Below are 14499 nucleotides of genomic sequence, written 5' to 3'. Positions count from 1 at the left end.
TCAGCACATATTATCTAACAGAACTAACAAGATAGTTTAAACTTGAATGATGGATGAGGGCCATTAAAGGGAATTCAAACCAGACACACAGACACACACACACATTCCTTTATGCAATGATGCTGTCAACACTCTACGGAGAATCGGGAGACAAATGTACGCTTGATGAAGATTATTCAATTCAGCCATTCCTGACACACACAACACTGGCTAGTTGTTGATTGCTGCCTCATTAAGTCCCTGTAAGTTTGTGATGACTCTATTACTGAAATAGACACAGCAGGGTGACAGAGTGACAGAGTGGAGATACCAAATGAACCCTCCTTCCTTCCCCCTCTACTCTGCTATGAACTATTCTTTGCTGTGGCTGTATGGATGGTAGACAAATGGCGTGAGGTCACTCCAAAGGGACAGGAGCAGAGGAAAAGAGGCTGCCTGCCGCAAATGGTGCAAGGATGAAGGATGGGGAGATTTATGACCAGGGAAAGGTAGACAGTGTAACATAGTAGGGAGCAGTAGAAAAAAAAGAAAAAGAAAAGCCAGCATTAATCCCAAAGACGGGCAGAGACAGAAAGCCAAAGTGACACACAGGAATAGGTAACAGGGATTCAAAAATAAATAGTAAAAGTAAGAGAGCAGCAGATAATTTCGGGCCAGTGTGTGCTGTAATAACTCTGGATGAGAGCCCCCCCCCCCCCCTGCCGAGCCAGTAATCCCCCGGCTCTACCAAACAGAAAATAGAGTAAAGTTTGAGCAATGCTGACTCCAGGGCCTCTTCGAAAATAAGAGGGTCCAACATATTATTGGATTATTTATCTGATTTCACAGAGAGACAGGCTGATACAGAGGGTTTTGTTCAGTGGACAAAGCAGCGTCTGACCTGCTTACTGGTACTGTGTCAGTCCATTTCCAGCAAAAAAAACTGCGTGCTGGCGCTGGGAGGAAGCTTCCTGGATAAAACCTACTCAGCAGCACACATGCAATAACTGCACACAGCTGGAATTCAACTAACTGCTCACTCGGAGGATAATATTCAAGACATTCTCTGAATAATAATATAAAAAACAGACTGGCACAACATGCACCTCCTAATAGTGCTAATGACCTGATTACATTCTGGAGCAGCTTTTTACATAATTCTTAATGAAGGTTCTATATAATAACAAGCAAAAGGTGACATGAATATGATATTCTTTGAAATTGATATTGATTTAAATATTTGTCACTATGCAACATGAACATGGTCCGGATGTTGATGGCTGAACTATTATGTAATGTGCATGCGGTGAGCTGCTAACCTGCTCTCAGCCGTCTATCCGTTCAATAAGACTGACTTTACTTGGCTCCAGGGTTGCAGTAAGCCACACCTCTCCTCCCACTGTTGCGAGGGTTAAGTCACCATGATACTGCCCACAGAATCCCTTCAGCTCTTCTGTTTTTTTTTGTTTCCCTCAAGGCCAAACCGCCCATGCAACACAGAAAAAAACATCAAGTCATCTTAGAATTCTTTAGGTGGCGTTGATTTGATTTCTTTTCGTGGTTGTGATGGCACAATGGCCTCGAGGATTTTTCAAGGCTTTCATTTGGCCTGAGGTTGTAAAATGTAATAAACCTACTGATGCAATTTATTTAATTCTTTTCAAAAGCCTGAAAAGCTCTCTAAGAAGCAGTTTGGGTTGCAAAGTTGTTTTTTAAACTCAATGTATCTAGATTGAACCCTACAAAAGAATTTTGTGTTAATGGATTTAACCATCATCAATTAAAGTTTATCTCAATTCATTTTTGGCTTGGGAATCTTCCGGAGCACAAAATGCTGAAAGTAAAAAAAAGTTTTGTATGTGTATATATAAATAGATAATGTGTATTTGATTTGTCTTGGTAAAGTACTAAATCAAGTCATTAATTGGTTCAAAAGAACCACACGATTTATTTGACTTTCTTTTCATGCGCCTGAACATTAAATTACCTCTCAGGAAAATGTCAATCATTAATACTTTCCCAAGCACAATTGCTTTTGCCACGCTGTTGAATAAATGTTTTATTATTTTGTCTTCTTTAACATTTACCGTGCCCTCAAGGATTTCAGTTGGAATAAACTCTGCCAGAGAGTCAGCTCCACATCATAATAGACATGGTGCTGTTTACTTCAGAGTGCATTGAGTACTCTAGATTGCTGCCGGCAATCTCTTATTTGGGTTGAAGGACTATTCCAGTGGTCTTACCCCTAAAGGAAAACTCTGTTTCAGTGCACTTTAAAAATATCATCATTTCTCAAAAGATTAGAGATCTGCATGAAATGTTGTTGGTGCACTCAAGGACAATCCACAATTATCTGCTCTGAGATGTGAGTCACATGACCAAAATAAGCATTCAACAGCTTTGTTGTCGGAAAATTTAACGACAGATGGATTAAAAAGAAAGGGAAATCGTTTATTTCCATGGCTGCTGTCTAACTCTCCAGAGTCCATTAAGTGAAAGCGTTTGATGGCAGGTTGATTCGGGGATATTTAGTTGTGGAAGGAACTCTTTACACCCTGAAATATGTGTGGATTTATGCACTGTTGTTGAGGAACAGTGACCTTTTAAACTGTGCTGGGAACAGAGCGAGGGATCATTCATCCGACCGTGTATTCATCTGTCGCTGGATTGCTACCGTCTGTATGTTATTTTTAAAACTTAATTTAGTAAAGTGCATATTCCAGCGTAATAAGGGGTTTATGCAAAGCAGCTCAACCTGATCTGTCTAACCTGCTGATAGTTGAACAGCTCGGTTCACTCCAAATGTCACTCGTCTTTCCGCGCAGGTTGAGCAGAGGTTTTTGCACAGATAAATAGTTCAATCAGTGATTTGATTAGGTTATTCACTTCTGGGGGTCATAACATCAGCAAATACGTCATCATGCAGTCACCCGAAAGGTTTGAGAGCACAACTTTCAACACTGCAGCAAGTCAGGGAAATCAAAACTAAATGTATAATTTAGTACAAACAACAGCAGAATTTTGCCACCTTTTCTAAAAGAAAACTCATCCAAACAATATGCCAATGCTTTGAAGATAATTATTAGTTTCATCATGAATATCTGATGTCATGATATCAGTGACTCCTGAGCTAACCTGAAAGAGGTAATATCTTATGGTTTTGCTTTGCATATCAACAGTATTTTATATTAATTTGAAATGCCTGCAGACACATCTCCATAATGTATCTGGCTCTAACCTCCCGACTTACAGCTTGAACCTGTTTTTGTGCCAGGTTTTTTCTTGCATCATTTCTATGGGGCATGCCTCACCCACATTTTTCTCATTAGAATAAAGTAATTTAGCAGCTTCCGCAGCTTACACGCAGCTTATCACCCAAAAGCTCTATCCTGTTGTTTACTCCATCACTTGGATTCCAGGAGCAAAAAACAAAAATAAATCTATTTATTTTCTGTTCACCTTGTGCCTGAGTGACTGGATTTTGAGCTCCAGAGTCATTCATTCAGGTGCCTTAGATGGCGACGAGAATACAATAACACAGTGAGGTTTAGGTGGCTTACAGCTCCAACCTGACAAATCTGTTGATTAGGGATTGTGTTTGGTAACGTGTGATCGTGTCTGTGTGTAACTCTGTGCAAGCATCTAGTTTTGTAAAAATGGACTCCGAGTAATGAGACCTCGATGTAAAAAAAAAAGAGCTTTTGCTTTCCGTGATTCAAAGGAAATGTTGCTCTCCATCACTTAGTGTGTAAGTTTTAGCATGAAAAAGCGTGAATAACATCCGTTATGGTTCGGGGGGGTTGATGGATACACAGATTGTGAGCTTCAGGGCCACGAGTGCTACGCAGCTCTGATGCTGTGGTTTTACAATTGATTCCAGTTCAATACAAAAAGGTCCTTCAAAAAGTCAAAGCGCCGCTCGTTTTAAAGAGACTGTTCCATGTGAGTAGCAGTTTCGATGCCCAAATACAACCAATGTGTGTATAAACGTACAAAACAAAGAAGTACTGTTGCCTCAGCCTAGGATTGCAAAACTGTCGCTGTTGTGTTTAAATGGACAATAAGCATGATGATCAGTCTCAGTCTGCCATTGAGTGCAGCAGCTGTGAAAGGGGCAACTGTTGGGGGTCATTTTCCTCCTCACATTCATACTCTGTTGTATTATCAAGGGCCTGCTATGTGAACGTAGGGAACCGATAGGTCTTTATGTTATCAGCTCAACAAAGGATCTAGTCAAACTCGTCTTTGGATTATGGAGCCAGAGACTGGGCTGGGACACGGCACATAGGGGCCATCATCCCGACTGACCCTCTACACGCGGTTCTGTAGCGTGTTCCGTGGAACAGGAGCAGCGGCGTGAATGTTTAGCCGTTTGTCGCCTCCTGGTTGTTTGTTTAGTTTTTTGGGAAAGTCATTCCACAGGAGAAGTTTCAAACACCAGTGGTGTGGTTTTACTCAGTGTACCGACCAATTAAATATTTCTGGGGATGGGTCCACAAACTCAGACAGCTGTGTTGGTTTTATCTGATGGGATAGTGCTTAGAGCTGAAGATGGCCTGGATAAATATTTTCTCATTATCTACAGAAAACAAGAAGGAAGTGTTGCACTTATGCATATAAGTAAGCTGCTGGAAATGGATTTATATTTATCATTTTAAAATGTCACCATCATTTTATTTGGTATTATTGATTTCAGGCTGTTTTACTCGTCCTTCTAAATCAGAAAATGTCTTTTGTCATGTGAGCATTGATCAATTATTTTGTCAAATAATTGAATTTCCATTATTTTGGAACTGAGAAGAAAAACATTTTCATCTTCATTAGAAATCCCCATGAGTCTGTAATCTTTATCAAACATGAAAAAGCTGCACCGGCTTCTTAGCGCAGCTCCCATGTTTGAGCAATATTGATTTGCCTTCTCTACTCCTCCTGAAGCACAGAGAGCCGCTGTCAGCTCCAACCTTTCTAAAACCTCTCTCTGGGTAGATCCCCTCCTTTGGCAGCACAGCGAAGGGATTGACACCCTTCGTATCACCAGGCCACGATCCGACCCTGCGCCCAAACAGCCGCCGGCCCCCGTGTGCTCGAACCCGTCAGCTCATTGTCACACTCCTCTTCAGACGGCCTCGACCCTTCTGCGCTCTGCCATTGCTGTACTGAGCTTCTTCACTCCTGTCAGAACTCTGAGTCTTTAGCGTTACTTTTCCTTCCCAAAGCGCTTTCATGGAATCAGGGATGGTTTGTCCTGTCCAATGGCAACTCTAAACCTTCACATTCACCTTAAAGATATTCATATGCCCAGCTCATCTTTTTAAATAACCTTAAAATATATATTATATTCTTCTCGCATATAACCTAGGAAATACTCCTGGACATTTCCAGCGGAGCGCTGTGCTGGCTCGATTCCCATCTCTCCAGTACAACCATCTGTCATGACAGGTGATCCATCATCTTTTCCTGGCAAACATCACCTCTGGGGTTCACCATTTCTCCTGTAGGCCCCACATTCATTTTCTTCTCCATCCACCCATTATGCAAAAATACATTACGATACGTTTATGGTAAATCGGAAGGAGAAAAATGTGATTCCCCATTCTGCATCTCACTTCATGCAAAAGTTGTAAATCTTCAAATACCGGAGTTACTTGGGCTACCAAAACTTAGTTATTGAAATATATATATATATTGAAATATATATATATATATATATATATATATATATATATATATATATAATTATATATATATATATATTATATATATATAATTATATATAAATTCCTTGTGCTGGACTGTGCTGAATCCCTCACTATGGAGACAATTTCTACTCCTTGTACTTTCAAAAGGTTTCACTGTATTTATGTCTTCAATCTTCAAAGTGGTACATTATATAGCAAAATGTGATAAAGTTGCACAACTTCTCGGACAGGCATGGCTCACATGATTCATTGCCATATCCATTACCGTTTGGCATCTTGTTAGGACGCGCTAACATTAGCATTCTGCTCATATAAGGAGTTTTGCTTCTTTTCTAATGGAGAGTGACAGGCTCCTGATCGGCATGAAGCTGACGTCAGCAGGGAATTAGAATCAAAAGGATAACGGCATCCCGTCTGTGTCAATATTAGCATTATCTTGTCTTTGTCTGTTTTATCTACCCAATAAATAAAAATGCTCACAAGCTGGTGTAATTAGCATCTCACTGCGATGAAGCAGAGGGGGTATTGATTACATGTTGCTGATGTATGCAGATTTTCAACGCTTCACGTGAATCTGATGAAAAAGGATTTTCTAGTTGTTGATGTGGCAGAGAAACCATTGCATGAAGAACAAAAGAGAGCCTCGCAATATGGAACAGTCACTGGCAGCTCCAAAGAAAACTACTCTTCCCCTATTTACATCTCCTGTAACTAATGCCATGAGAAAGTGAAAAGTGCAACTTTTTTTATTAAACCTAGCGTGTACACCTGTTGATACAAACAGGAAATGGGAGGAATTTTCTCAAGCAGCATAGCTGAACAGACTCTACATGGCAACCCACCATCCTGTACGTTAACACTCATTTAAACAATTAAAACCTGTCATGTCTGTGCCTAAATGCAGTCAAGAAAGAGTAGAAGTATTGTATCTCGGGTGCAGGAAGACCAAACCTGGGCCGCACCGTTGCAGTGTTGCAGTGTAAGGACGACCACTCAGAGGAGGGAGCACAGCAGGACTCGGCCCTCCCCGACTGCCGCTCTGCACGGTGCCACGCTGGCTTTTTTGCTGGGTCTGATAAAGAGTATTGTTCTCCTCTGCCGAATTTGAGTTTTGTAATCTGGGGTAACGGTCCAAAAGGGGGCAGACAGAGATGGCCTGTCAGTGAGATAAAACAAAGCTCTGGAGGGAAGCACTTGTTCAATGTTGATTAGGGCAGAAAACTAAGCTTTAACAGACTGCGCTCCTTTCACTCTGGCTCTTTCTGTGACATCTGTGCATGTCTCACGTGTGTGTTCCCTCTCTGCTGCTGTCCCCCAGCCCCATTTCCCAAATGTTCAAATCCAATAAGAGCACAGGACCCCAAAAAAAGACTCCAAAACCCTCACGGTTATTCACAAAAGTGTGTATGAGGGGCTAGTTTCTTGGAATCTTTGGATTCAAGGTGCTGCATGAGGTGTTCTGCACTCAGTACACCTTACACTTCTGTTTAATTAATAAACCTGTGTGGTCCCTTAATCAGAACAAGTGGCGCACGGTAACATTTTTACTCTATCAGGATAAATAAAAAAAACACGGTTCAATTAAAATGTTACATTAAAATGAATTAACTAAAACCAATGGAAAAGCTACAGTATTAAAGCAAGTTTATTTTTTATTTTGCCAGAACGCTTGAACAGTGTTGTAAAATGTTGACTGATTGATTTGTTACAACATCTCCTTCTTTTACAGTTGCAAGGGTGTAAATCAACATCTAGAAAATGATTTACTTCAATGAATTAATCGAATGCCAGTCTGATTTCTACTCAATATACTCCACTTTACATACGTAATTATTGATTTGTTTCCCCACTGAATAACAGAAACCCTCGTTTGCCTTTGTAACAGTCCCTTCATTTGAGACTAGGCAAGTGCAAACATTCTTATACAATAAAACCCCCTCAATACTGACATCTGACGAGGCAGAAAAAAACCTCAAGTCAAGCAACAGCTTGAGATGCTGACGGCAGCTCGATGGGGGGATTCAATAATTAAAATGAGAAAATTCTTCACGCTGCTTCAACAAGGCTTCAACACAAACTTGAATAAAGCAAAGACTTATTTGCCAGTCAAATGAAAGATTGTTGGTCATTGCAAATATCCATTCGGACCTCTGTACTAATCATACAGCTTTTTTAAAAAAAAAATATGTAGAAGCCAGTTTTATAATAAAAATCGCTTAATGTATGAAGCATGTTGGAGCAATTCATATTCAGATATTTGTATGTAGAAATAATACATTGGTTGAAAGCCTTTTCTCTGTGTAGATGCCTGCTTTGCAGTAAAAAAATAGCTTGTATTTGTTTATGTAAATCTATGTACATGTATGCATTGAGGGCTTTGTCTCCGTGTTGGTGCATTCAGACCTGTGACATCAGCTGTGTGTCTACGTGGTGCTCTAACCTTGATTTTCTTTCCTCCTGTTTTTTTCCTTCGGGCCGGTGAACCTTCAGGTTCCATTTGTTCATTCTCCTTGCTACTGGAGAGGTAATTGAACCATGGAGGAATGAGTTTGTCAGGTGTAAGGGTCAGAGGAGTCTGCTGCATCACTATCGAGCAGGCAGAGCCACTGAGAGACGGGCGGGGGGGACAGGAGAGGAGGAAAGGAGGCAAGGAGGCAGACGGTTACGCAATGATGCTGACCGAGAAAGAGGAGAGACACAGGTGAGGGAAATAGTCAGCAAATCAGACACAGGGGACTTGGATTTATATGCAATCGGAACAACGGGTCAAACTGATTTTCAGACAGGGGGCACTATTATAGTTGTTCCAGGCAGGCGGGTAAAATCAGACAAGCTTACATGCAGGAAGACTGCTGGCGGGGGCTAGAGAAGACGACAGGCAAACAGTAGATAAAGACCGCTGCCGGGCAAAGGAAATCAAAGAAGTTAAAAGCAGTCATGAGCAAACATTTTAATTCAAGAATCATGTCATGGTATGAACATTGAAGGAATTATTTTGTGGACAATTGGGCACCTTTTAAGTCACAGAGCCAATGTTTCTTCACGGAAAGGCAATGTATGTTTCCTCATGGAGAAATATGTGTTGATTACTCAAATATCAAAACATAAGATAACCAAGGTTAGAAAATGACTCTGAAGGAGAAAGAGAATGAGCTTTGTGCAAAGCACTCTCACCACAAGCAATCGCTAAATGTATCACATAAAGTTAGAATGAAGAACATAATGGCCACAATGGGCGCCAGGTTGGTAAAGTAATGAATGTGTCATAATGCTCAATTGCTAATAATTAAAATGATTATAATGTATTGTGAGTTTCCTATTAGTTTGGTCATCATAGAATATGATTCAGAGAGAGAAGTGTTGGAATATTTATTTGGCACCATCATAACATGTGAAACACATAAAATAAATATTTTTGATGTAAACATTTGATCTGGTTTAATATGTAAATGAATACATTCTAAAATTAAAACTTCCAACCATTCTTTTCCATAAGTAAAATGTACAACTCTCTCTAACTCTATGTCCCTTGAATGTCCCATGACTGGACCGTGGGGATTTATGTTATGGTGAAAATCATTTTTAAATCTGCAAGCTTCCTACGGCTCAATTGTAGGTGATTAAACTGTCATTAAGAGCTTGAATTGGAATGAACTCTCTCACTGTGGAGCCTTGTCCTGTATTCCATGCTCACAATGATGTAGCATTAAAAAAAAGGGAATTGCTTTTTTGGTTGGAACAACTGCGATAGCTAAGATTCACTCTCAAATCTCACCTCGAATAATTCGCTCAATGCCATTTTCTTTTTTGGCCACCCATGTTGTTTAATCCAAAATAAAATATTGTATTTGTTACATTGTTTAAACAGCTGCCTGTTTAGTTGCTTATTTACTTTACTTTCTTTGCCTTCCTTTTCTTTCCTCACTTCCTCTCTTTCCCCTCCCTTCAACACCCCCCCATATCCATTCCCACACCCTGTGCTCCTCTCCTCCTATTCTTCTTTATCTCCTCCCCTCTGGTCACCACCTTCTCCATTTCCAATTCTTCACCCCTGACAAAATCCCCCCTTTTCCGTATAGCTCCATCTTTTGAGGTCACGTGGCAGCAGATCGATCTGGTCATTGATCATCCAATATCTGAGTGGGCTTGCCTCTTATTTCCAAACAGATCATTGATCTATATCAGACCATTAACCAATCATTAATCTGGGTCCCTATTTAAATGGAGGCTGCTGATTGGTTCAATGGTGACCACTGGCCTGTGTGCAGCAACAAGAGGCAGATTATTTAAACATGCGATCCCTCAACAGCTCTTAATGATCTAAATGGGTGTGCTTCAATATCATTAAATTAAATAACCACATTAATAGCAGGTGGATGTCTGGTTTAATTTAAAATTGATTTCAGCGTCTACGCACGCACACTCACACAGATACCACAGGCCCAATCTATAATAATATCTCACAAATGATCCAGTAGTGCAGTGTTTTCTTGACGTTTAGATCATGCATTGCAAGAAGAGCGTGCACACATAGTGGTATGGTATGGGCCTAAAATCCAACAGTTTCCTTCCTGAGCCTCCCTGCTCAGTGGTGACTGGTTTAAAAAAACAAAGGTGGAGATTTTAAACAACATCAGTGTGGACAGTTTGGCATTTGCAGGATGGTCTGCTGCGACGAAAAAATGTACACTGGTTACAAAACCTTGTAATTGGCTGACAAGGGTTGCTGACATAATAATTTACCATACGTGAAACACCCGGATTCATATTGCGCTGGACACATTAGTACCTGGACCATTGCCCATTGTATGATAGATTGGTAAGCATGCTGCATGTGCTGAGACTGAAACAACATATGGTGTCTATTCATTCATTTACCCGTGCACGCATTCATTCGTTCACGTCAGCCCCCGGACACTGTCAGAGGGGATGGAGTGGAGATAAAGTGAGGACGGGGTTAAATCTCATTGGAACTTGCGCAGTCAAATCCACGGTGTCGTGCCGGAGGTCTCGCCGGTTACAAGTGTTGGTACAGGCGATGACTCGAGCCGCGCGGACGCGCTCCGTAAAGCTTTTAGGGCCAACTGGAACAAAACATGTTTTTCTTTTTTTTTCCCGTTTCGAGTACCGGAACTGAGTGAATGTCACTCCTGCGCTCTGGATGATGATGGGATCGTTTTCCTTGGAAGGCATCAAGCCATCCGCTTTCTCCAGGGTTGAATTGCACTGTTTGGGGATGTGTTTGATGCGCACTAACATTGTTTTCCTCTTCTTCTGGGCTTTGATTCACGTGGAATATATGGAAATATTCCCATTTGATTCCGCAACCAGTTCACTAATCAAGCTAGAATGATGAAAATCGTTTGAGATGAAAAAAAGCACTTTTGGGGATAATTGTCTGCTTGTGCGCGGCTCGTGCCTTTTCTTGCGCCTCGGCAGCCTGTTGTCCGTGTCCGGGGAGAAACACGCAACTTTGCCGCGAGCCGGAGCCGCGGCTGCAGCGGCGGGTTTGAGCGCCGCACGAGGGACACACGCACGGTGCCAGGAGGGGGACCAACGGAGCGGCCCCGGTGTTCCACCATTGCGCGGTTGGACGGGGATTCCGGTGCAGCTGTGGAGTGCAGATGATGATGAAGACGGTGGCGATGATGGTGATGAATGGCCCGGAAGCCCGAGCAGGCACCGGGGTCTTATTCTTACTGCTGTGCGCTCTAGTCTTTGACCCACCGTGCGCCCACGGTCACCCGCAGCCGTGCCAAGTACTGAAACGGATCGGCCACACGGTTCGGGTCGGGGCTCTGGACGTTCAGCCCCGCTTGCTCTCCGCAACAGGGGGCGGCGGCGGCTCTGAGGAGTGGGACGCCGATCGAGGTTTCCTCGGGAGTGAGGAGCGTCGGATGGAGTTGGAAAAAGAGGGTAAAACAAGTGCCGGTGCGCCCGGACACGGGAGCCTCAGGACCAGAGGCACCGCTAATAACCAGCGGGGAGCCAGCAGGGGCAGGAGCCAGGCACGGCAGCGGGAGGAGAACACCTCCAGGGAGAACCGGGTGTTCGCTCCCCGAGACTCGATCCTCCTCGCCGTGGAGGCGATCAACCGGGCCGGGCTGCTGCCGTTCAATTTGTCATTAGAGCTCGTCATGGCCGTCGGGTCCGGACTCGGCGAGCTGCCCGCCTTCTCCGGCCCGTCCGCCGGCAGCCCCGAGGGCGAGGACCCCTTGTCCTTCGTCGAGAGTGTGTGTCACACGGTGGTCGTGCAGGGGGTTTCCGCCATGGTCTCCTTCCCACGAAACCGGGACGAGTTCGTGAAGTTGGAGTTCGTCTCGCTGGCGCTGCAGGTGCCGGTGGTCAGCGTGGTGCAGAGGGAGTTTACGCGCCACAGTCAGGTACAACAAAAAACAGAAAAAAGTTATTCCTACATTGCGTCTGAATTAACTGTTGATCGCTGCGGTCCGACAGATGTTGTGTACAATAATGCTTTGACTGGGAAAAGTCAGTGACGTCCAACAACCTATGAACACAATGCACTTTGACTTACACGTAAATAGAGTCATTTAAGTGGTAGTGGGCGAAATCTGTTAATGTGGATTTATGTGGCCCGCCTATGCGCACAAGGATGAAGGGTGAGACATTTCCTCGCTGTTTATCTGTCCTCTTCTCCCCCTCCTACTGTTGGATATTGTTTTGGATGAATGACATGACATTTTCTTTTCCTCTCATTTCTTGTTCAGTATTGATTTCCATCTATCTTAGTAAAGTGGCCCCACAGTCCATGGTGCTGGAATTTTTAATTTTAAGCAAAGGTGGTGTCTCTTTTCAGGAAAGGGGGAGATGGCATTCTTTCTTCTTTCTCTTTCATAAGGTTTCCAGTGGTGTGGGTGTGTGTGTGTGTGTGTGTGTGTGGGGGGGGGGGGGGGGGGGTGATAGAAGGCTTTGCGCACCCAGCAGCACATGCACTGTGGAATGGATGCAAAAACATACACGAGCAGCAGAGGTTCATCACCATGGAGAAATATGGGGAGAGGGAGAGCACTTCAGTAAATTGTAGGATACGATCCCATTTGAAATGGCAACTCAAATATCAAGTTCTTCTCACTTCTGTATTGATTCCCTCCCTTACAAGAAATGATTGGTAAACATCACTTACAGAATCCAATTATCAGAAACACATTCATGCATTGTGTTGAGATCTGCTGGCAGTCAGACGCCCCACTGATTAGTTGAAGGAGTTTCAGTGCTTAGAATACAGCTTTAATTGTTCATATGCTGTCTCAATGAATGCCTTTATATACGTGCAGTTATGTGTTACCAAACCGTATACCCAGCCGGTAAGAAAACATCATTAGTAGGAAGTTATAAATGAAAAGATAAAGCGGCTGCAAGGTAAGCTATTGCACAATGTGCAGTGATTATAGCAGTGGCAAAAGTTCCCCTCTCATCCACCTAAAATCAACTTAAAAACGAAAAAGGATTAAGTGGTTTTATTGAGATGCTTCATCTCTAGAAAATGGCTTTGATTCTAATGGCTGTATGTGTGTCTGTAAAAGCAAGCACTCCTTTCTTAGTGGTCTTCTAAAAATACACCTGTAATGACCCTCCCCTCATGAATAGGGTAAAAGCAACTACTCCAGTTTAGGTTAGGAAAAGGATCCCCTTCATGTTTGATGCAAATCAACCAAAAAGTTATCATGCTCAATAATCATACTGATGATTATCCATATAGTTTGCAGTTGGAATGAGAGTGAGGGGAAAATTAGCCCAAGTTAACACTCTAAATGCATCACTGGGGTGGCTGATCAATAAGCATTCCCTGCAATAGACACCTGCAGAGTGTGTGTGTGGAGTTAGACTTCTCCCAAGAACAACCAGTTAGTCACAAACACAAAGTTATATTGAATCTGACTACAGTATACACTGTAAACCTATTTAATTACATAGGGCCACCGGGGCAGTTATTGCATATCAATAGGTGTGTGGTCTTTTTTAATTTTTTTTAGCTCTCACAAATCGCCATCCTGCAAGGGGCAAAGAACAATACACACACACACACAAGACTCTAGGTCACTAGGTGGCAAGTGTCCCAGAACCTTTCAGTCAAACTAATGGGGTGTGTGTGTGTGTGTGTGGGTGTGTGTGCGCGTGGTTGGGGGGGTTCCAGAGTATTATCTAGTTTTCTGATCTGTGCAGAAAGAAGCATTACGCTTTCGCAGCAGGTGTTTTAAGTTCAAACTGGTTCTTAGAAGTGAAATATAGTAATCTTGGATCTAGCAGAAAAACTATGATTATTTGACAGATGAATAAATTGGACTTGGCAATAAACAAGCACCAGATTGTTTAGAACCCATGTGTGATCTTTGGAGAGCTGGCTTAACTCTCTTCCGGACCTAGTTGTGCCGTTTAATCCCATTTGAACTCGTTCTCTGAAACATAGTTTTCAAACTGTTAAAACTGTTATGGTCCTAAAAGGATCTCATTAGTGTTTGTTGTGCGACATTGTCACGGCTTCGCAACATGTTCTTCTCCTTGAGATTTACGCCAAAAAAAGTTCACTGTTTCTAATGTAACAAACCTGTGAGAAACCCTTGACATTATCTCACGTAATCGTCGAAATGATGAGGTCGGATGAGAATATGGAGCTAATGGACCAAAATATGAAGTGCAGCTCAGGGCGAAGGGACTAGGTGGGTCGGGAGTAGTTGTGAGAGGCTTTGGAAGCGCCATAGGATTGAGAATTTAGCATATAAAAAGATCAGGGACTGAGAAAGTCCCCGGGAAAGACCAGTTGTCTACGATAGGAGGACCTAGTTTTCTAGCAGAAGTCTAT

At 42.6% G+C, this 14499-nt stretch overlaps 1 protein-coding gene across 1 annotated transcript in view; it reads left to right on the top strand.

Annotated features, from left to right (window-relative positions):
• Positions 1-8693: 8693 nt before the first annotated feature.
• grin3a (glutamate receptor, ionotropic, N-methyl-D-aspartate 3A) overlaps positions 8694-14499 on the top strand; it is a 36165-nt gene continuing 30359 nt past the window's right edge. Inside the window, exon 1 of the mRNA XM_037485504.2 lies at positions 8694-12061. Coding sequence (XP_037341401.2) covers positions 11303-12061 — 759 coding nt within the window. The 5' untranslated portion in view covers positions 8694-11302. The remainder of the gene's footprint in view (positions 12062-14499) is intronic.

The sequence above is a fragment of the Pungitius pungitius genome, chromosome 18 (genome assembly GCF_949316345.1).
Source record: "Pungitius pungitius chromosome 18, fPunPun2.1, whole genome shotgun sequence".
NCBI lineage: Eukaryota > Metazoa > Chordata > Actinopteri > Perciformes > Gasterosteidae > Pungitius > Pungitius pungitius.
The sequence above is the reverse complement of the archived record's forward strand: the minus strand, read 5'-3'. Positions and strand labels throughout refer to the sequence as shown.